At 46.0% G+C, this 24,517-nt stretch overlaps 1 protein-coding gene across 1 annotated transcript; it reads right to left on the reverse strand.

Moving 5' to 3' along the window:
* On the reverse strand, positions 1-20,550 carry LOC137073103 (apolipoprotein L3-like). Its single transcript, XM_067441310.1, has 4 exons — positions 20,536-20,550; positions 9,984-10,152; positions 8,764-8,815; positions 1-2,299 (listed from the first exon to the last, which is right to left on the reverse strand). Exons 1-4 carry the CDS (start codon positions 20,548-20,550, stop codon positions 1,207-1,209), a joined length of 1,329 nt encoding a protein of 442 aa, XP_067297411.1. The 3' UTR covers positions 1-1,206.
* Positions 20,551-24,517: the final 3,967 nt, after the last annotated feature.

Consider the following 24,517-nt stretch of genomic DNA (forward strand, 5'->3'; position numbering starts at 1 on the left):
ACAGGTGTCTTGTGAAGAAACAAAGACTGGCTGTATGACACTTTCACTGAAGTATGATTTCGCTGTGGAGATGCCAAACTCCAGCGCACATTTGTTTTCAGATCATCAGCGCTCCTTTCGCATTTAGAGGGAGCATGTGCAGAGGGTTGCCAGATTGCACAGATTAAGTAAAACACCGGGAAGAAAGTAAATACTTTTCAGGAAAAATCTGTATTTGGGGGATTAAAGCTCTTTACATCTGCCAACCACAAGCATGACTGCTAGTGGAGGCCTGTTACCAAATGCAAGAGGCAAATGCCCCAAAGAAAACAAGTTTTAAGAATAAATAAAGAGCAGGTCAATATCGTGATGATTATTTGAAATCAATAGAGAGAAGCAGATATTGTTATCGCGATTAAAATATGATTTATCACGCAGCCCTAAATATTGGCGATACAGAAACAACATAAACCAGACACTCTCGAAAGAGCATCAGCCAAAACATTATCAATACCCTTTATGTGTTTGATTTAGAGTCCTTCACATCAAAACACTGATTTTGGTTTTACATTCGAGATAAAAACACAAGAGGATTGTGGTCCATGTACATTCAAGGTAGACCTCACAGTGATGTAGGAACAATAACAGAGAAAAGGCTTCTTGCTCAATGGTAGAATAATTAAGCTGATGATTATTAAACTTATACAGGATACAGAATAATAACAGGATGATCTATATTATTTATATATTAATGTTGGTGATCGCGTTATTTTACATAATCATGACTTCCTGTGCTATGCTGCGTACACACTTTTTACAGGTTTCAACAGATAGAAAGAATAGAAAGTCACATGTTGTCATGTCAAAACTACGGGATAATTCAGTTTGGCGAGGCAAGAGTACCGAAAGAGCTGCAGAAGAGTCTGAACACAGGTTGGAGAAGAGACAGAATGAGACGGGCGAGAGCACGGGTAACAGCGAATAGTGTCTGACATCATCCTTTGGCCGTTTTTTTTTTTTTTAACCAAAATATATTGTTTACCCCTTGATGTCATCTTGTAATAATTATATTAAAGCCAGAAGTACAGTCAAACTCATGACAGTTCTCTCTATAGTGGAGGTTACCACATTACATTACACTATGGTAATATAACAAAAAACAACAACTAATATGGACACCTGCACATCGCATGTAGTTAAACTAAATCCAAATCCCAGAATGATTGGTTAATGTGTGAAGAGAAAGAAACAGAGAACAAGCAAAACAAGAACAACGATGATGAAGACAATGATCTTTACAAATAAAACATTACGGTTTTGCCTGCCCAGGAAAGAAGTGCCACATTTTATCTCGTTCTCAAACTCTTTGATAGCAATGTCTCTTTCCTCTTTAATTTCATCTAGAATCTTCTGAAATTGAGCCACTGTTTCTCTCATCTGATGAATAAATTTCACAGTTTCTGATGTGATTTTTTTGGCTTTTTCAGGGTCTGCTGATTGATTGATTTCAGAGATCTCTATTGAATCTTGAACTATAGAAACAACATCAAGAACAACAAACACAGCTGAGGTTACAGCACTGATCCTCAATGCACGGGTAGCTTTTGCAGCCTGCGCAGACACACGGGCAGTTTGGGCAGCATTTGAAGACAATCGAGCAGCTTTGACAGCCTTTGCAGACAAATGAGCATTTTTGACAATCTTTGTAGATGAACTAATTGTTTTGACAGTGCCTGAACAAACCTTGAGGCCTTTGTTAACAACATTTTTTTCAAAAAAACTCTTTTGATGAGTTTCAGCTTTAGGAAGTCCAGTAAAGGCAGAAACACCATCAGCCTTTTCTGTCATCCTTGCTGGTATATAAATTATCTCCTGCTGCACCATCTGACGTATGTCTTCTGTGCTGTTATTAATTGTATTCAGACTCTCAGTCATTACTTTGATTGTGTTCAGGAAATCACTGGTGATCTTCTCAATAGTCTCACGCAGGTTTGTCTGCTGGTCCGTGTTAATGCTGTTAGATACTATACCTGTTAGTCCTCCGGCTGCTCCAACAACAGCTCCACCAACAGTGAGAGCTAAAGAAGCGCCAAATGTGAACGGGGCCAGAGCCAGACCAGCTATAGATGTGATTCCTCCTGCTGCTCCGATTGATGATCCGACCAAACTGCCCACTGTCGTGTTCTTGTGCATGGATTCAAATTCATCAGTGATGCCCTTCAGCACCTTTATTTGACGAGTGAGTTTCTGATGATTTCTGTCAAAATCTAAGTTCAATCTGTTCATCTTTGTTCTCAAGTCATCAAAGATTTTAGGTGTCCTGGAAATTAAAGAGTAGAGTAAAATTTAGTTTAGCACACTTTATAGATTGCCATTTCAAAATAATTTTACCTAGATTCCCAGCAGATGTTGTGACAGATTTTTTTAATGTGATTTTCAATGAAGTGGAGTCTGTTCTCACATATTTCACACAGTTTAAGCATGGATGTAGTTTGTGGGAAGGCATGGGTTTATTATTATATTCTTCTGTTGTTGTCTAACATCTGCTGGAAAGCCAGGTCAAATTATTTGTATGTACGTGGATGTCCCCAGTTAACATGATCCCCATTTGATCCATAACACCGGCATCACCACAGAGAGAATGTGTTAAGTTAAAGTACATTTTAATAACTAAAAGTAATACTTATCATACTATAACTAAAAAAAACTGTACATTACATTCGGGGTGAGTGATTAAGACCAAATACTTATTTACATGGGTATATAAGGAAGTAGCTTGCATGATCGCATTATGTTTTACCAGTTGAGGAGCCAAGTTGAACTCCCGTTCCAGCGGTACAGCGGATGTGGCAGAGGGACGTTACGTCTCCATTCCCTCCTCAGGGAATGAGGGTTACATACGTAACCGAGACGTTCCCTTTCATTGAGTCACTCCGAGTAACGTAAGTGACTGACGAATGGAGGTCCCAATACAAAGACGCCACTCAGCTGTCTTCCAGTGCCCTGTGCAAGCGCGAGTGCCCTGACGTAAGACTAGTATGGTCGAAGGCCTCCACTTAACACAGGAGATACCAAGGTACACTGGGAGGCATATATTCCAGTAGGAGATATGCGCCAAGTGCCTACCCGTAGGGAGGACTTAGAATACACCTATGACCCACTAAGGCTACATAAGGAAGATCGCTGGGGTACCAGCCAGGGAGGCTTACGGTGGAAATACACATATGGGGGTCGCCCGGAGGGGGAACCATGCACATGTGGCACCTGCCCGGACACGAATGTCTGGGCTGAGTAGGGCAGACTTATTGGCGTCGGCAGTGCTGGAGGAGCTCAGGGCTTCCGGAGAAGCTCCCCTGAGAAGAATATTGCACGTATCAGTCCGTGGAGTGGAATGGCGAGCAAGGAGAAGACACCTGAGCCAATCCATTACCGGCCACTTGTAGAGGCGAGTACATAGTCGGATACAGGCTCCACTCGGAGATTGTAAAATCTGGCAAATGTGTTCGGTGTCGCCCAGCCGGTAGCTCTGCAGATGTCTGTCAGCGGAGCGCCATGCGCTAAAGCCCAAGAGGAGGCCACACTCCGAGTTGCTGGTATGCCAAAACAATGGTGTCCACTATCCAGTGAGACAACCTTTGCTTTGAGAGAGCCTTCCCTATCAGCTTCCCACAATAACAGACAAAGAGCTGGTCTGACGTCCTGAAACACCACGTCCTGTCTACGTAAGCGCGAAGAGCACGTACTGGACAGAGCAGTGCCAAGGCTGGGTCTGCCTCCTCCAAGGGCAGTGCTTGCAGGTTCACCACCTGGTCTCTGAACGGAGTGGTGGGAACCTTGGGCACATATCCAGGCCGGGGTCTCAGGATCACGTGAGAGTCACCCGGCCCGAATTCCAGGCACGCTTTGTCAACCGAAAATGCCTGCAGGTCCCCTACCCTCTTGATGGAGACCAGTGCGGTTTTGCGCTGCATGTAAACGCATTAACTTGCTTTCTGTCGGCTTGTGTGATAAGTGAGAAAAACACATAACTTGAATCAGATTTAAATCTTTTCTTCCATGCAGATCTCCTCTAGAGCAGTGATGTTTTGGGGCTTTGCTGGGCAACACGGAATTTCAACTCCCTCCAAAGATGTTATATGGGGTTGAGATCTGGAGACTGGCTAGGCCACTGCAGGACCTTGAAATGCTTCTTATGAAGCCTCTCCCGGGCGGTGTGTTTGGGATTATTGTCATGCTGAAAGACCCAGCCACGTTTCATCTTCAATGCCCTTGCTGATGGAAGGAGGTTTTTACTAGAAATCTCACAATATATGGCCCCATTCATTCTTTCCTTTACACAGATTAGAGGTCCTGGTCCCTTTGCAGAAAAACAGCCCCAAAGCATGATGTTTCCAACCACAAACTTCACAGTAGGTATGGTGCAACTCAGCATTCTTTCACCTCCAAACACGACAAGTTGAGTTTTTTTACCAAAAAGTTATATTTTGGTTTCATCTGACATTCTCCCAATTCTCTTCTGGACCATCCACATGCTCTCTAGCAAACTTCAGATGGGCCCGGACATGTACTGGTTAAGCAGGTGCACACATCTGGCACATGGACAGAGCTATCCCATTGACTTCTACGGCGTTAAGTGATGTCAGTAAAGGAGCACTCACTTCCTGATGGCTGAGCGAACTGCGCAGGCTCAGACTGAGCTTGAGAACGTAGATGTGACGTGAGTAGGGTTGGGCATCGAGAACCGGTTCTAACTTGGAACCGTTTAAAAAAATAACGATTCCATTGGAATCGTTTAGAAAATTTATTTTCGGTTCCGATCTTCGGTTCCAAGCGCGCAAGTTTTGGTTTCCATGGCCACCTGATTTCCGGTGCTTCCGCGCGCCGGCGCGCCCGCTTGTTCTTTTAGTCATGGAAGCCCGGTAAGCGGCTCTGAAGTGTGGATTTATTTCACTTTTAAAAGCCTGGGTCGGCACAGTGCAACTAGTGTTGTCAAAAATATCGATACTGAAATATCTGTAAAGATACGATAGCCTGCTCAGCCTACACAATCGATCCCAGCTGCTCTCCTCTCCTCTCCTCTCCTCTCTGACCGACAGCGAGTTGACGCGCAGCCGCATATATTCTCATTCAGCCGGTTAACCTCTGAACACGACGGACGCGCGTTCTGCTGGACTTTTCCTTACGACAGCGTGTTAGTGTTAGTGTGTGTGATCGGTCTGAATTTCGCGCGGGATTGCACATAATTCTACGAATCCCCGCAGATTTCAGGCTCACATCTGAAGCGCGCACACACACACACCGTAATAAAGCCCCCTCTGACATACAAGTGCAAATATGTGCTTCTTTTTCCTGCTTATTATTGGTCAAATACACTCAAACAAATTCTCAGTGCACATTTTGAAGAGTATGTAAACACAGTCTTAAACAATTCAGGTAGAAATGAAGAATGAGTAACAGGAACAGTGTTCAGAATCCATGAGTGCGCCAGTTCTTAAAGGGACCGCAGTCATTTGTTATTCAAAGTCAAACTCCAAAAAGACAAACAATCACACTGCTCTTGACTGATCAACTTGTGTAACTTTAATGGTTTTATATGAAACTATTTAATTTTTTGCAAAAAACATTATCCAATGTAATTTTAAATTTATTTAGCCACTTTGCGTTTTTTTATTCAGTTTCTTACCTGAATGTTAGACCTACCTGAAAAAATAAAGCAGTCTATTTCATTTATATATTTTATTCTATTGTATTTATTTGTGCTATTTTGTGTAATATGTATCTTTGTTTATTCAATTTAACATTCAAAATCAAGCTTACTTGTGCTGTGTGTAAACTATTGCAACACAATTACCCCGTTGTAAAAAATACATTGAGTTAACAAATATTTGTGAGATAATTTTAATAGTCATTGATCAATGTTTATATATGAGAAAAAGCTTAAAAGCTTTATCATATAAAGGGATCTCTTCAGAAGAAATTTTTGATTGCCTAGACTTTCAAAAGACAGACAAAAAAAAATTATATAAAAAATATCTAATTGACAGTATATGCAGCGTTTTCCCCCCGTTTTATTGAAAATAGCATTGAATATCGATGTGACATGTTTTGACTCCACCCCTCAAAGAATCGGAATCGAGAATCGAAAAGAACCGGAATCGAAAGTAAGAATCGGAATCGGAATCAGAATCGTTCAAATCAAAACGATGCCCAACCCTAGACGTGAGCCTCCTGTCTGATAGCTGTAGGTCTTCTAGTAGTTGTGGAAAGTGACAGAGGTGGTAAAAGTACTCAAAAGTTATACTCGAGTGAAAGTATATATACCTAAATAAAAAAATACTCCAGTAAAAGTAGAAAGTCCTCCATTCAAACATCACTTGAGTAAAAGTACAAAAGTATCAGATTTAAAACGTACTCAAGTACCGAAAGTAAAAAGTAGATATTCAAATTAACTGTAAATATCAATAATTAAGCAGATAAAATCTTTTCGGACTGATATGCAATGCTTTAATTGAACAAATGATAAGATTAGATACTGCAATTAAGAATTTGTTAGATTTGCAATTAATAGGAGACAATGAAGCACCTTAACGCAGTATAGGGGTTAAACTTAAAATAGACGTGTTCCATAACATTAGCTCCATAAAACAGATGAGGAGCAAGATACTATTAACTAATTCAAAATTAATTCAAAAGCCATAACCACAATGACATATAACGTAACAATTAGTTAATAGTCATGTGCCTCAACAAGTAAAGTCATACTATAATTTTGCCAATTGTTATGATTAATGATTAATTAAACAGACAACTGAGAGTCGGAATGCATGGCTTTGAATACATGAATTTACATTATTAGTTAATGTAATATGTTATTAGGGAATTAATGATGTCATATTTAATTAATAGCAATTCATATATTACTTAATCTATTAATCATAGAGAATGTTCATTAGTTGCTGATGCAGTAATCATTAATAAATGGATTAGTTATTCATTAGTAATACATTAACTCATGATTATCTGTGCATTAGTTAGGCATGAATTATAATAGTGCACCTGTATTGTAAAATGTTACTGATGTTTTCATAGTAAATTGTGTGCCGCAAAATAAAAAAGTTGGGGAAACACTGAGCTAACATTAGTGTGGCAAACCTGACTTGTCAGCTTTTCCAAGTCTATACCCGACTGGATCATCCATGACCGACCACACCGGTTTGGAAATCAAGTGTAATAAATACTTAATACTTGGAGCGGGCATGGGGAAATGTATTGGAGTAAAAAGTAAACTTTGCCTTTAATATTGTAGTGAAGTAAGAGTAAAAGTAGATGCAAATAAAATATACTCAAGTAAAGTACAGATCCCCCAAAAAAATACTTAAGTAATGTATCCAAGTATTTTTACTTGAGTACTTACCACCCCTGGAAAGTGAAATCTGAATCCCGTTGTTTAAATATTTTCTCCCGTTGCTTTTGGCTTACTATGGGCTTCTCTCCATTCTTCTCCCTTGACTTTATGTCTCCACGTCCCCCCGACTGTCTTATTGACAGTAAAAGATTGCCTGCGAGCGTCTCCACAGGTCTATACGGTAATTGCTCAACTGTGCGACAGAGTCACGTTGGTTATGACGCAATAGTTAGCCTATTTTTACAAAAACAGCTTCTGCGGGGCGATAGTGTAAGATACAAGGTAATGGAGCCTTTTATGCATTGTCGTGTTTATTTAGAAATAAACTGTGGACAAATGGAGTCTTTAAACGCCTCTGATGTAAAGTTATTCACTGTCAAAGTGACTCAAAAATGAATGGGAGTCAATGGGATGCTAACAGCAGGTGATGGCTTGGTTAGCAATGGCAGCCCCTAGGGGTGGAACGCTTTCCGAGTGCTAGATTACCCCCTTGATCTGGCACTGCAGGATTTGAGTCCCCGATGGCGTAGTGTGTTACAGAAGGTAGCTTTTGTTAGTTTGGTCCCAGCTCTCTGCAGGTCATTCTCTAGGTCCCACTGTGTGGTTCAGGGATTTTTGCTCACCGTTCTTGTGATCATTTTGACCCCACGGGGTGAGATCTTGCGTGGAGCCCCCAGATCAAGGGAGATTATCAGTGGTCTTGTATGTCTTCCATTTTCTAATAATTGCTCCCACAGTTGATATCTTCACACCAAGCTGTTTACCTAATGTAGATTTAGTCTTCCCAGCCTGTTACAGCTCTACAGTTCTGTTTCTGGTGTCCTTTCACAGCTATTTGGTCTTGGCCATAGTGGAGTTTGGAGTCTGACTGTTTGAGGTTGTGGACAAGTGTCTTTTATACTGCTAACGAGTTCAAACAGGTGCCATTAATACAGATAACGAATGGAGGACTTGAGGAGCCTCTTAAAGAAGAAGTTACAGGTCTGTGAGAGACAGAAATCTTGCTTTTTTGAAGGTGACCAAATAGTATAATTTGCAAACAAATTATTTAAAAAATAGATAGTGATTTTCTGAAAAAAAAAAAATCTCATTCTGTCTCTCATAGTTGAAGTGTACCTATGATGAAAATTTCAGGCCTCTCCTGTCTTTGTGTTTCAATCGTGTTTGCTCCCATTTATTTTTGATCACACTGCTTCAGTACACAAGGCTAGTAATATTTAGTCCACTTTTGGATAAATATATATATTCACACGTTTACCTAATATTTGTTTAGATAGAACATAATTTCTCAATGAATAAGACGATCTATTTAGATTAATTTTTAAACATTTCTAATTTTAAATCTCTTTTAATTACTCTCTGGTAGAAAGTGATCTCACCTTCGATTCAGCCCCATCTCTGCCGCAGAGATCTTCACAGCGGTCCAGTTATCTGTTAAACAGAACACATCATAACATTTACTCAGAATACGTGTTTTTTTCAGACTCTCTGTGTTTTTGTAGTGTTTATGTGAGAACAAACACAGATCAGGCATAACATTATGACCACTGACAGGTGACATGAATAACACTGATGGTCTCTTCATCACGGCTCCTGTTAGTAGGTGGGATATATTAGGCAGCAAGTGAACATTTTGTCCTCAAAGTTGATGTGTTAGAAGCAGGATAAATGGGCAAGCGTAAGGATTTGAGCGAGTTTGACAAGGGCCAAATTGTGACGGCTAGACGACTGGGTCAGAGCATCTTCAAAACTGTAGCTCTTGTGGGCTGTTCCCGGTCTGCAGTGGTCAGTATCTATCAAAAGTGCTCCAAGGAAGGAACAGTGGAGAACCGGCCACAGGGTCATGGGCGGCCAAGGCTCATTGATGCACGTGGGGAGCGAAGGCTGGCCCGTGTGGTCCGATCAAACAGACGAGCTACTGGAGGACCAAACCTCGCAACTTACAGGACTTAAATGATCTGCTGCTAACATCTTGGTGCCATTTACCACAGCACACCTTCAGGGGTCTAGTGGAGTCCATGCCTCGACGGGTCAGGACTGTTTTGGCAGCAAATGGATGACCAACACAATATTAGATCATAATGTTATGCCTGATCGGTGTACGGCCTCTCACAGCATCTCAGAACAATCATTTTAATCTTTGTTTTATTATTTATTAAACATCATAGCGTCACTATTTCACATTTTCAAGTTTCTGCTGAATGACAGCAAGCACTAAACAGAAACACTTCCACTTCAGAAACATCTAATAAACTGCAGAGCTGCTGATTTGTTGCACATCTTATAATTGGTGTCTGATCGAATTTCCTGAAAATCAGATGTTTTGTGATGTTTCTCTCCACAAATGACCGCGACTCTTGATCAGGCATGCCACACGTCACGTTTGAGTTTTGCACAAATAGTTTACACTATAATTATTAATATTTAACATGAAGAGCGCGTTTAAAAATAATTTAAGCAACATTTTGTTTTTAAAACACGAAATCCATCCAGTTATTGCAAACTCTTGTTTTTTTAGGATATCTCCACAGTGTGAGTCAGATTGTAATAAAGCAAACTGAACATTAATGTGTCATCAGAAACACAATCCCAGCATTACACTCGACAAACCTGATGCTGTCGGTCCTGACGAAGCTCTTGAGTGTGTTTCTGATGAAGATCTTGAGTGTGTTTTGGATGAAGCTCTTGAGTGTGTTTGGGATGACCAGGGAACTGAGAAAAGTTTCTTCTTGCTCTTCTCTCTTCTCTTCCGCGCTCAGCAGCTCGCCCTCAATATAACAAAGCAGAGTAAAATAAGCTTAAGCGTGTAAACACTGACTTTATAACAGTAATCATGACTTGACTCGGCAAAAGCCGTTTCCACACATCCATCATAAAGAGAAAGAGCAGAACTGAACTTTAAAACAGTTTTACATGATTGAGTAACTTAAGATTAGAGAAACATGATATACAGCAACACAAGAGTGAATATATTACATATATTTCTGAAAATGTTTTACAAGGAAGAGAAAATGCCAGAAAGAGCTGAAGATGCTTTAGTTATATTAATATTTAATGTTGATGACATCATCATCATCATCAGTGATATCATTATTCATCAGTTTCAACACTAGATGTGCTCAATGTACAGTGCTGAATAAATATCCCTTTACAAGACAGAATAACAGCTCAAAACTGACAGAAACATATTCATACTCATATCCTGTAAAGGTCAGAAGCTTTTATAACAGTCATACATTTGACAAACTCTTTTTGATCTCCACAATAAACACATGACCACAATATTAAACATTCATGTTTTCTGAGAGTGTCATTCTCCTGATAGTTGTGCGGGTTATTAATATTGTGCATTTGGCAAACAAAATCTATAATTATTTTTCCCCTTTTTAGTTCTCCTAAAATGTATCCAAATAAACAAGTGTAGTAGTTTTCTTCTGCCTTGTTCAATTGTTTATTTTTATATGGGTAATAATAAAAGAGCCCACACGATGATGCCTTGGCATTGTACACTTAAATGTCCGTAGCCTGTTGCCAAAATTAGACCAATTACAAATATGGGCCAGGACGACCAAAGCAGATGTTTTGGTTATTTCTGAGACGTGGCTTAAAAAAATCAATCTCCAGCCACGATATTGCATTAGAGGGGTATAATGTGTTTAGAACTGATCGTAAAACAGTTTGAGTTTTGGGCTATTAATCTGGAATATGGAAAGGATTGTTATTTACGTATAGTTGGTTGTTATAGACCACCAGCAGCAAACAGTGATGCTCTCACCTCACTGTCAGCTGCTTTAACCGACTTACTTTCTAAAGATCTTGTATTATTGGGTGATTTGAATTGGAATTGGTTAACATCAAACTCAGAACAGTTTAAAGCTTATTTAAAGCTTATTGTGATTCTGTAAATTTTACTCAACTTATTGAATCACCAACACGACCAAATCATAAGAACCCAAGTAAGTCCACTTTAAGAGATGATATGTTAACAAGTAAACCCCATAAATACACTTATACAGGGGTTTTTTCTGATGATGTCAGTGATCATTGTTCTATTGCCGTTATAAGGGATTGTAAAATTCCCAAAGTAAAACTAGATTTATTACAAAGAGGAGCTTTAAACTGTTTGATACACACGGGTTTCTGCAGGAGTTGTTTTCATCTGATTGGGATAGATTGTTTTTAATACCTGATGTGACCATTGCATAGCAGTATTTTCATACTTTATTCTTGCAGATTGTGAATAAGCATGCACCTGTTAGGACATTCAGAGTAAAAGGCAGTGATAACCCATGGTTCTCAAATGAACTATCTGATCGTCTTCATGAAAGAAATTTGGCATAGCGAGGAAATCGGATAAAAGATTGGGTAGCATTTAGAACATTGCGAAACAAATGTACGGCTTTAATACATAGATCAAATCTGAATATTATCTAAATGAAACCGCACAAAATATAAATAATCCTATGAATTTTTGGAAAACCATCAAATCACTTTCTCCTTCCACGTTGTATTACTAGGGGTGTAACGATTCATTTTAACAACGATACGATTCGTATTATGATTTGAGGTTGTCGATACGATTTAAGGACAATATTGGTTCATTAAGAACGATATGATCCGAATCGATTCACTAACTTTTTAGCCAAAAATTGTAATCAGTGACAGTTTCATTTCAGTCGAATCGAATCATTGTTACACCCCTACTGATTACTAATAGAAAAGACATGATAAATGTTTTTAATAAGCTTTCGACACTGTCAATCATGGTATCCTTTTATCGCGTCTATTAAGTATTCCTCTTTCTGAAGCCGCTTTGGGCTGGATTGGAGCTACTTACAGAACAGGTGTCAAAGAGTGCAAATTAAGGGGTTTCGTTCCGATAAGCTCAGTATTGAATCTGGTGTGCCACAGGGGTCCATTCTGGGTCCCCTGTTATTTACATTATATATAAATAATCTTGGGGATAATTTGACAGATGCAAGTATTCATTTATATGCTGATGACACCATAATTTACTGTTCCCTTTCAGTCGGTCACGTTCGACGTACGTCAGAACTGAACCGACGAATGGGATCTTACTTTAGAGACCAATCCTACTTCGAGCATCTAACAACGAGCCAATGAAATTTGGCATGCGATCACGCATTCCACGCTCCGCCCCGCAGCGCGGGTATAAATAGGAAGTGGAATGGTAGATCAGCGCTTTCTACTTCGGAGCCGAGCAGTGCTTACTGTTTCCTACGAAGAGTGTCTGACTACGAGTCAAAGAGTGTTGAGTGAGAGAGTCTGCCAGTGCGGGTGATACGGCGCGTTAGTGAGAGACCGTCTGATCAGTGATCAAGCGATCTAAAGGAGCTTGTTGGTTCGCTGAGCGTTTCCCATACAAACTGTTGGTTCGCTGAGCGTTTCCTATACAAACTGTTGGTTCGCTGGGCGTTACACACACACAAATACACATCACTGAGAGCTCACACAGGCTTGCAGAACGAACTGTGTGGAGCCGCGGTCATCTCCCTGAGTGCTTCAGCACACTAAAAGAGCAGCTTTCCATTCACAAAAGAGCAACACGGTTTGACCCTGCGTCTTTTTCAAGATGTCATTCAAACCGTGTATTCCTGGTATGCAACTGTTTCCTGTCCTCTTGACGGCCACGAGCGCATGTGAGATTGCGATCGTGGGTGATTCATGTTCTGGTAAAAGAACATGGTCACGTCGGCGCGTTGTTCGTCTCCCCCTTCTCATAAAGGGCTCGAGTGTTCAGCGCGCCGTGTGCCGTCGAGCGGCCGGCTGACAGCGGTGGTTGTCACGACAACCGGCGCGCGTCAGTCGGCGCTCTAGATGCGCGGTCGAGACTATGAAACCTCAGATGGGGTCGAGTCCCTTCGCCTATCCCCCGATCTAGTTCATTTCTAGTGTTACTGGAAAAGGGCTACTTTGGCTGATAAGCGCTGGTGGCCTGAGGATTACAGTGGGGATTCCCCGCCGGGTAAATCCCCTCGGGCCCCCACTCCTCTATCGCATCAAAAGCATGCTGAGACTCTGTTCGTGGGTGGTACGGATTCTCTCATGAGAACACGACCACGTCAGGGCATTGTTCGCCTTGCCTTCTTCATAGAGGCTTGAGCGCTCAGTGCGCTGTGTGCCGTTCTGACGGCCACGTTCACTGTCTCGCATGCCTGCTGGTAGTTGAAGGTGGAATCGCTGATCCTAAAGAGAAAAAGGGCTAGCGTTTCATTTTTGGCTCTGGCAGAGGACAGATGTCAATTGCTGCATCGGAGAGAGGGAAATATGGAGGGTCAAAAGGGCCAAAAATGAGACAAAAAAAAAAAAAAAAAAAAAAAGTATCATTGTTTTCCCTCTCTCACTGCCCTCTGCCCTGCACGCACGAGGGTAGTCCCAGCCCAGGGGTTGTGCAGGAACTGCGTGCGGTGTTGGACCTCGCCCTATGGGCGACGAAAATCACTGCACGCTCCCTGGGTCAGGCGATGTCCACACTAGTGGTCCAGGAATAGGGGGCTAACCTGGCAGATATGCGCAAGAAAAGCCTGTCTGTCGGGCTGGCCTCCTCGGCGGCACCATCGAGAACTTTGCCCAGCAGTTCTTGGTGGCCCAAGAGCAGACGGAGGCGTTGCACCAGGGTGCCGACGACCAGCTGCTCGGTCGTCGGTCGCAGCGCCTCTGCCGGCTCGTCGCCGAGGGCATCCCCTCCTGCGTCCGCCTCCACCCTGCTAGAGCCGAGCAGCAGCCTCCACTGGAGGAGCAGGGTGCCGGACGCGAGGGACGCCCAACCCGTCCAGGGCCCGCTAACCGGCAGGCAAGCGCAAGGGGACGCGGCCCTGAGACGGGCCGGCTAGGGAGAACAGGAGCTGCTCGGGGGAGACGATGTTCGCATCCCTCCCCCACCCCCCCGGAGGAGGACCGGGGGGCCCTGACTGGTTTCGGTTCTGCCACTGGGTCTCCGGAGTCCAGTGGTACCCACATTTTAAGAGCAGTTTCCTCTCTCTCTGGGCCCCAAGGGGGTCAGGTTGGCAGTGTGCGACGCCCACGGGCCTTGTCACTCCTTTCCTACCCTCCCGTCGCCAGGGGGCAGTTGTGTGGGCCTCGAGGACGCCCCCGGGCCTTCTCACCCACACACTTCCTCTCTCGTGAGCACTCAGTCAACACTCCGGGCCGCCCACGGGCCTCCCGGGTCGGGGCTGAGTGCTTCACTTTCCTGCCTCCGGGCAGTGGGCAGCAGAGTGGGCTCAGAGGACGCCCCCGGGCCTTCTCACCCACTCTCTGTCCAAACCAGGAGTGCTCAGGCAACACTTCGGGCCGCCTCCGGGCCTCCCGAGTCGGGCCAGAGTACTCCGCTTCGCTGCCCCACCCCGGGCACGTCTGTGGTGCGGTTGGTCCCGCTTGCACGGTCTCTGGGGTCCTGGCTAGGTCTCCCCGGGCCGTCTTGCTGGCTCATCCGTACCATCAGACTCGGCTACGCGATTCAGTTCGCGCGCCGGCCGCCCAAGTACAGGGGCATCCTCTTCGCCTCCGGGCGAAGCAGCGATGCTCAGGTCTTGAGGTCAGAGATCGAGGTCCTACTGGCGAAGGACGCGATCGAGCCGGTTCCTCCAGCCGATATGAAGACGGGGTTCTACAGCCCCTACTTCATTGTGCCCAAGAAGGGGGTGGGTTACGACCAATCCTGGACCTGCGAGTTCTGAATCGGGCCCTGCACAAGCTCCCGTTCAGGATGTTGACGCAGAAACGCATTTTCCAATGCATCCGTCCCCAGGATTGGTTTGCAGCGATCGACCTGAAGGATGCGTACTTCCGTGTGTCTTTCTCCCTCAACACAGACCGTTCCTATGTTTGGCGTTCGAGGGGAAAGCATATCAGTACAAGGTCCTGCCCTTCGGGCTGTCCCTGTCGCCCCGCGTCTTTACGAAGGTCGCGGAGGCAGCCATTGCTCCGTTCTGAGAACGCGGCGTTCGGATTCTCAACTACCTCGACGATTGGCTGATCCTAGCCCAGTCGAAGGACCAGTTGTGCGAACACAGGGACCTGGTGCTCAGTCACCTCAGCCAGTTGGGCCTTCGGGTCAACCGAGAGAAGAGCAAACTCTGTCCCACACAGAGGATCTCTTATCTCGGTATGGAGCTGGACTCGGTCAACCGGACGGCGCGCCTCACCGAGGAGCGAGTCCAGTCGGTGTTGAACTGCTTGAATATGTTCAAGAGCAGGACAGCGGTCCCACTGAAATTCTTTCAGAGGCTCCTGGGGCATTGGCATCTGCAGCCGCGGTCACGCCGCTCGGATTGCTTCATATGAGACCGCTTCAACGCTGGCTCAATGGCCGAGTCCCGAGGTGGGCGTGGCAGAGCGGTCAGTACCGGGTCCCAGTGTCTCCTTACTGCCGCCAAACCTTCAGCCCGTGGTCCAGCACTTCGTTTCTCCGGGCCGGGGTGCCCCTAGAACAAGTGTCCAGGCATGCTGTGCTATTCACGGATGCCTCCACCACGGGCTGGGGGGCCACGTACAACGGGCATGCAGTTGCTGGTCTGTGGACGGGGCCGCAATTGCATTGGCATATCAATTGCCTCGAGTTACTGGCAGTACATCTGGCACTCCGCCGCCTCAAGGGGCCGCTGCGTGGCAAGCATGTACTGGTCCGTACGGACAGCACCACGGCCGTTGCGTACATCAACCGTCAGGGTGGTCTACGCTCCCGTCGTCTGCTCCAACTCGCCCGCCACCTCCTCCTGTGGAGTCAGAAGCAGCTGAGGTCGCTTCGGGCCATTCATGTCCCTGGTGTGCTGAACCAGACAGCCGACGAGCTCTCTCGTCAGCCGACACCTCCGGGAGAGTGGCGACTCCACCCCCAGGCGGTCCAGCTGATATGGGACCAGTTCGGAGCCGCACAGGTCGACCTGTTTGCCTCTCCGGACTCGACCCATTGCCAGTGGTACTATTCCCTGACCGGGGGTACCCTCGGCACAGATGCACTGGCGCACAGCTGGCCCCGGGACCTACGCAAGTATGCGTTCCCCCCAGTGAGCCTTCTTGCACAGACTCTGTGCAAGGTCAGGGAGGACGAGGAGCAGGTCTTGTTAGTTGCGCCGTATTGGCCCAACCGGACCTGGTTCCCAGAACTCACACTCCTCGCGACAGCCCCTCCTTGGCCGATTCCCCTGAGGAAGGACCTTCTTTCTCAGGGACGGGGCACGCTATGGCACCCGCGTCCAGACCTCTGGAATCTTCATGTCTGGTCCCTGGACGGGACGCGGAGGTTCTAGATGGACTACCACAAGCTGTCGTAGATACCATCGCTTCAGCTAGAGCCCCCTCTACGAGGCGCCTCTATGCTCTGAAGTGGAACCTGTTCGTTGAGTGGTGCGCTTCCCGCCGGGAAGACCCCCGAAGGTGTTCGATCAGTGTCGTGCTTTCCTTCCTGCAAGATGGGTTGGAGAGAAGGCTGTCTCCCTCCACCCTCAAGGTATATGCTGCAGCAATAGCAGCGTACCATGATGTAGTAGAAGGTAAGTCCGTGGGGAAGCACGACCTAATCGTCAGGTTCCTCAGAGGTGCGAGGAGACTAAATCCTCCTCGTCCATCCTCGATACCCTCTTGGGACTTAGCTCTAGTGCTCCGAGCACTTCAGAGCCCTCCCTTCGAGCCCTTGGCGTCTTGTGAGTTGAAAATCTTGTCAATGAAGACAGTGCTCCTGACGGCATTGGCCTCGATCAAGAGGGTAGGGGACCTGCATGCACTTTCGGTCAACGAATCGTGCCTAGAGTTCGGGCCAGGTAACTCTCACGTCGTCCTGAGACCCCGGCCCGGATATGTGCCCAAGGTTCCTACCACTCCCTTCCGGGATCAGGTGGTGAACCTGCAAGCGCTGCCTTCGGAGGAGGCAGACCCAGCCCTGGCTTTGCTGTGTCCGGTCCACGCTCTTCGCGCTTATGTTGACCGGACCCAAAGCCTTCGGACCTCAGAGCAACTCTTCGTCTGTTACGGAGGCCAGCAGAAGGGAAAGGCTGTCTCCAAGCAGAGGTTAGCCCACTGGATAGTGGATGCTATAGTCTTGGCCTACCAGTCCCAAGACGTGCCTTGCCCGTTCGGTGTAAGAGCTCACTCCACTCGGAGTGTTGCTTCTTCCTGGGCGCTGGCGCAAGGCGCCTCGCTGACAGACATATGTAGAGCTGCGGGCTGGGCGACACCTAACACGTTTGCTAGATTCTATAGCTTACGTGTAGAGCCGGTATCTTCCCGCATCCTCGCCCCCAGTGGCCAGGAGCGCTTAGTGCCCGTTCTAAGTGTCGGCTTGCGAAACGCCACTCCCGCCCTCTGGGCGTCTATTGTCTCCAGTTGTGTTCCCCGGGAAACCGGCTAACCCTGTCGAGCTCCTCCGTCACCCCTCCGGTGCCAGACGTTGCGGACCGTCTGACGCCAGGCCTGCACCCGTATGCTTGTGAAACGTGGCTGTAGGCTGGGTTCCATATGTAGCGGTTCCCTCACGGCAACCCCATATGTGTATTCTTCCACGGTATCAGCTACCCTTCGGGCTAGCCCCGTGTCTTTCCCTCGACAGAGCCCGCTCTGTCGTCTCTGGGCGTGTTCTTTCCCCCCTTCAGTCAGGCTGGAACCACCCCAGAGACTGCCATATGTTGCACTACCCTGCCAGGTTAGTCCTTATGTGTATTCTGCCACCTCTCCTTCCCTGAAGGACGTGGCCCCGCAGCGTACCCTCTCTCTCAAGCACGAGGTAGGCACGCTTTCCCAGCGTTATCCAATAGTCATTCTGAGTGGGTCTTGCAGAAACAGCAGTGACTGTACTCCCTGCTTGGAGCCCTGACTTCCGTACCATACTAGACGGTGCAGTGCGCTCAAGCAGGACGCTGGAAGGGCCAGCATCCTGGCGTTTTCCATAGGGATCCCATTCGTCGGTTCAGTTCTGACGTACGTCGAACGTGACCGACTGAAAGGGAACGTCTCGGTTACGTATGTAACCCTCGTTCCCTGAAGGAGGGAACAGAGACGTACGTCCCGTCGCCAGATGCTGTGCTTCCGCTGGGAGTCCGGTCACCTTTCGGCTCCTCAGTAGGAAAAGCGCTGATCTACCATTCCACTTCCTATTTATACCCGCGCTGCGGGGCGGAGCGTGGAATGCGTGATCGCATGCCAAATTTCATTGGCTCGTTGTTAGATGCTCGAAGTAGGATTGGTCTCTAAAGTAAGATCCCATTCGTCGGTTCAGTTCTGACGTACGTCTCCGTTCCCTCCTTCAGGGAACGAGGGTTACATACGTAACCGAGACGTTTTGCATCCTCCATTGAAAGCTGCATCTTAAAGCTGCAGGAAGCATTTGTAATACTTCAGCGTAACCTCATCTCTCTAAGGCTAGTTCTGAATGATAAGAAAACTAAATATGTTTTTTTCCTTGGAAACGTAAGTGTGAATCTTCTTTACCATCTCTTCACACTTTACAGGGATACCTAGGCTTTGTGTTGGAAGAGGACTTATCATACAAGTTACATATTAAACATTTGTTATCTAAGTTAAGGCTACAGCTGGGGTTTTACTTTCGGAATAGTGCATGTTTTTCACAGTCAGCCATAGGGCTGTCACTTTTTATTCGATATTCGAATATGCATTGGAACATGACGTGAAATATCCGTAATCGAACTATAAATAAACTATCCGGTTTTTATTTTATTGTTTGCCATCTCATCCAATAGAGGGTGCTCTAAAGCCCCTTTCCCACTGCAATTCCTGCAAATACACGGATAATGCGACCCGGCATTTGTTCCCGGGTCGCTAGATTTGGTCCATTCACACTGCCAGCGAAATACCGTAATATGTGCGCTTTCACACACAACCCGTAACGGTCCCGGATCGAGTTGACACGTGACATCCTGATGTGACGTATAACGGCGAGCGATCTCCGCTAAAGCGCGGATAGTAAGGAGCTCCGTGGTCTCGACTTGTGTCCAGTTTGCGCTCATTTCTGCTTGTTTAATTTTAGTTTCTTTTGTATACGAACACTCTCTGCGTTTAAAACACCGACGAGCTCTTCTGGCACTGCAGGGTTGTGTTATTGAAAACACAAGCTCTAGGAGTCGCACGATAACTACGTACACGTTGCGGCATTAGTTTTGGTTTTTGTTCACACAGCGCTCGTCCCGGGTCGAATACCGCAATATTACTAGGTCCCCGACCCGGGTCGAATTCGGTAATCAATCCTGGGACGTGGTTGCTTTCACACAGAAGGCGACCCGGCAATGTTCCGGGAATATTGCGGGTCCGACGTGCAGTGTGAAAGGGGCTTAATTGTATTTTAGCGTATGTCATGACCAAATCAAGCGAATAATAGCCAGTCTGTTTTGAAAATGAAAGATAAGAACGGCCAGCCTGAGCGGACAATTACGACCCCAATCCATCTTAAAAGTAGTGTCTGGAAACATTTTGGGTTCTACACCGTTGATGGTAAAGTAACCGTTAAAGATAAGGTAGTTTGCAGAATCTGTAAAAAACGATTTACTTACACATCCTCGACTTCCAATCTTCGCTCTCACCTGTCAAGTTACCATCCAAATGAGGCAACAGAGTTAGAGACACAGCAGACGGCCAGAGCATCGGGCGTCCAACATTGCATGACTGCATACTTTCCTGCACAACCGGTCGGCACCTTGTCAGATGCACGGGTAAATGCCATCACTGATAAGATGGCAAGGTTTATTTGCAGGGATATGAGACCTATATGTGTAATTTCAGGAGATTTCAGGTTTTTTTATCAGGTTTCAGGACCTGATAAAGGAACTGGAGCCACGATACACAATTCCATGTCGCACCACTATGTCAGCCCGCACAGTAAAGTTTTATGACACCATGCGAGAAAACATTATGACCTTATTGCAGGACAAGAAACCCGCTCTAACTAGACGGGTGGACATCACTGGCAACACATGCTTACGTGACAATCACAGCTCACTTCATTTCAGACACATGGGACCTAGAAAACTTTGTTCTGTGTACAAAAGAGCTAAAGGGAAGTCACACAGCTGCCCATGTCACAGAGAGCATCAGCAACACCCTGGACGACTGGGGTATATCGTAAGTTATGTCCATAACTATGGATCTATGAGACCGAACGATGACCGTCACCACGGTCTTACCTTGAAAGACGCCATTCTTCCGCCTATCCTCGAGACCTAATAACAACAATGTCAGGTGACTGACCCTAGGGGTTGGCTATATAACATCCAGGTGAACCAACCACTTCCTCTTGCCTGGAACGCCCAGCTCGTCCCGAGTGACAGAGGATGGTGACGGTCATCGTTCGGTCTCATAGATCCATAGTTATGGACATAACTTACGATCTATTTCGACCTCACTCAGACCGTCACCACGGTCTTACCTTGGATGACTTATACCACCAGGGTCACGAGGGACTAACATCTTTCCCTTTTCCTGTACACCTGACCACAGATAGAACAGTGGATCCAAAAGAATTCGGATTTGTTACATTAATCCTATAAAATCTAGTAAACGTGCATGGAGAACTCCAAGAAGCTGCAGCACAAATGTCCGAAAGTGCTACCCCCTTAAGTGCCGCCCAGGAAGTAGCCATACTCCTAGTAGAATGAGCAACAAGATCACCAGGGATGGGTAGATTTTGATTGGAATATGCCTGTGAAATTGTATCCACTATCCAATGAGACAATCGCTGTTTAGACACAGGTTTGCCTACACACTTCTTGTCAAAACATATGAATAGTTGCGTGTGTGACTGACACAATGAACGTGTGCGCTCAATGTATGTGTGTAATGCTCTAATCGGACATAGATAAGAGTTATCCAAACCCTCACCTGTACAAAGGGGATCTGGACGAAAAGCATCAAGCTCAATAACCTGATTTATTGTACTAGGCCTAAGGACCTTGGGCAGGAATGCCGGGTTTGGCCAGAGAAAAACCCCTGTTTGTTCTGCCTTCCATCTTAAGCAGTCTTCACTGACTGATAAAGAGTGTAATTCACCAACTCTCTTGGCCGAACATATCGCCAGGAGAAAGGCTGTCAAGAATTTGAGATCTGCCTGTTCCAACGGTTCAAAAGGTACTTCCGACAGTGATCGTAGAACAATAGAAAGGTCCCAAGCAGGAGACCTCATAACTCGTCTTGGGTGTAAACGGTGTGCACCCTTAAGGAATTGAACCACTAAAGGGTGTTTGCCAACACTTACCCCGTCTACTAAGACATGAAAGTGGGAGATAGCCGCAATGTAGACTTTTATGGTATTAACAGATTTCTCAGAGTCCAACAAGGACTGAAGAAACTGTGTTGTCTCTGTGGTCGCAAACAGGTCGATCTTCGCCACACCAAACCGATCCCATATGAATCTCACGACTTCCGGATGGAGACGCCACTCCCCCGGAAGAGGTCCAGTTTGAGATAGCAGGTCTGCTGCTATGTTCGCAACCCCCGGTATGTATACCGCTCTGAGTGATGAGAGTTTCTGAAACGCCCAAAACAGTAACTCTTTTGTCACCTGGAGACAGCGTATTGATCTGGTGCCGCCTTGGTGATTGATGTGGTACACTGCAGACATGTTGTCCGTCCTCACCAGCACATGTTTGTTTTGCAACCGTGGAAAAAATGCCTTCAGAGAAAGATACACTGCTCTGAGTTCCAGTACATTGATGTGTTCTAAGGTCCAGGGAGGTTCCCAGAGACCCCTGATGGACCTGCCTTCCCAGACTGCTCCCCACCCCGTCAGAGAAGCATCCGTAGTTATCACAGAACGCCTTGTTGGGATGTTGCCCAAGGGAACCCCTTGTGATAGCAATGCCCTGTTGTTCCAAGGGTGTAACATTTGCACACACCTTCGTGTAACCCTTATCTTGACTTGTCTGTGTAATTTGGGGTGTAATTTGAAGCTGTTCAGCCAGCGTTGTAGAGGACGGGCTCTGAGAAGGCCGAGTGGGATCACAGCCGCTGCTGCCGCAATCATACCTAACAACTGCTGGGATTGAATCAGCTTCATTCTCTTGTCCACTCGGAATGAGCGAACTATTTTGATCAGCTGTACCACCCTCTGGGGTGATAGGGATGCAGTCATCACTTGGGAATTGAGTAAAATTCCCACAAACACAGTGTGTTGTCTGGGATTTAGATTGCTTTTTTCCCAGTTCATCTTGAGACCTAAGGACTGGACATGTCGTAGTACTATTTCTGTGTCCCTTATTGCTTGACTGCGAGATGGAGCACAAATTAGCCAGTCGTCCAGGTATAACAAAATTTTTAACCCTGCACACTGAAGGGGACGAAGAGCTGCTGCAACCACCCTGGTGAAGACCCTTGGGGACAGAGACAGGCCAAATGGGAGGACCCTGAACTGATAGACCCTGTCTTGGAAGGCAAAGCGAAGAAATGGATGGTGATCCTGGCATATCGGTATGTGGAAATATGCATCCTTCAAGTCTATGGAAGTGAACCATTCCCCCGGCTCTATGGATTCCAGAATTTGAGCTGTAGTTAGCATTTTGAAAGGTAGTTTTTTTAGAAACTTGTTCAGTTGCCTTAAGTCTAGAATGGGCCGAAGCCCACCGTCTTTTTTTGGTACTAGGAAATACTTCGAATAAAACCCAGTGTGCTGTTTGCTGGTTTTTATCTGTACAATTGCTTTTTTCTGTAATAAAACAGTGATCTCTTTGGTCAAAATTTGTGCCTGGGCTGGGTTTTTGACTATGGTCTTTTGAACTCCTGAAAAAGTAGGAGGGCGTCGCCGAAACTGTATCCGGTACCCTTTCTTGATGGTATCTAGGACCCAAGGATCTGATGTTACCTTCTCCCAACTGTCCAGGCATAGTTGGGAGCATGCTTCGGCGACTCCCAGACCATTATGAATTACCGCCACGGGATTTGAAACCCCTGGAAGTACGCCCCCTAAAATATCCCCCCCTGACTGGAGTGTGCGACTGGTCAGTTTGGGGAGCTTGGTGGGCTTGTCTAGAACCTCTACCACGGAATTGGTATCCCCTAGTCCGTCCTCTGTCATACCCCCAAGGTTCCGAACGAGGAAAGTGTGAGGGCTGAAAGGATTGAGCAGCTCTATGGCCATATCTGGAAGGTCCGCCAAATGTTTGCTGAACTGATTCTCTCCTGCGTCTTGCCTGATCGGCAGTATCCAGCACAGACTGGGAATCAGCATGGAATACCCGGCCAGGAACAACTGGCATATTAGTCAGTTCCTTCCTAATAGTCTCAGGCAACGATGTTTGAGCCAACCATATCTGTCTTCGGGCTAACATAGCCGAAGACATAGATGCTCCAATATCCCTGGTAAGCTGTGAGTGTGTAATGAGTGCTGTATCAATCAGATTTATAGCATCACGGTCCTCTGTATTGATAATCTTCCTTTAAGCAGCCAAAACTCTTGCCAAAGCATTTCCCCCTCGAGCTGCCCGAGTGGCTGCATTATATGCTTGGCACATTATTCTATCGGTCTTCGAACACTCTTTACCAGGACAGCGAGGGTTGTCCGTGACCTTATCAGGTCCCAACGTAGTCAAGCTTGCAATCTCTCGCTCCACTGAAGGCATGTTCCCCATACCACTCTCAGGGGGGTAGTCTAACTTTACAAACCTCCTACAGCCTGCATTAAACTGAGGTGTAGCTTTGGGGTTATTCCAAGCTTTCTTCAACATCTGAGAATAATCTTCAGCCACCGGAATAGATGCAGGAGGCTGCACACAGGAAATGCTCGTCCATACACCTTGTGTGGGAACTGGAGCTGTAGCTTCTTCCTGAGTATCAAGGCCCAGGATTCTTGCCGCACTTAAAATGCGCGAAAAAATATCAGAATGCAACCCTCCTTCTGAAACTTCAGACCTGGACTCATCTTCCTCATTTTCTTCAACATTCCCCTCACTATCACAAAGTGAATTATTTGCATGCAGTGATACAATATCCATAGAATCATCTGTCCTTTCCTGAAATGATGTTAACACATCTCCAGGTGAGGATGCCACAGGCAGAGCAGATGGTTGTATACCTACTGGAGAACTATGTGTATCAAGTCTTCCAGCTAATTCACGTAATGCAGCCAAAATTTGTGACTGTGTATCGTCCTTGGGCTCTTCAGAACGTGAGGATCTG

This window comes from Pseudorasbora parva, chromosome 1 (genome assembly GCF_024679245.1).
Source record: "Pseudorasbora parva isolate DD20220531a chromosome 1, ASM2467924v1, whole genome shotgun sequence".
NCBI lineage: Eukaryota > Metazoa > Chordata > Actinopteri > Cypriniformes > Gobionidae > Pseudorasbora > Pseudorasbora parva.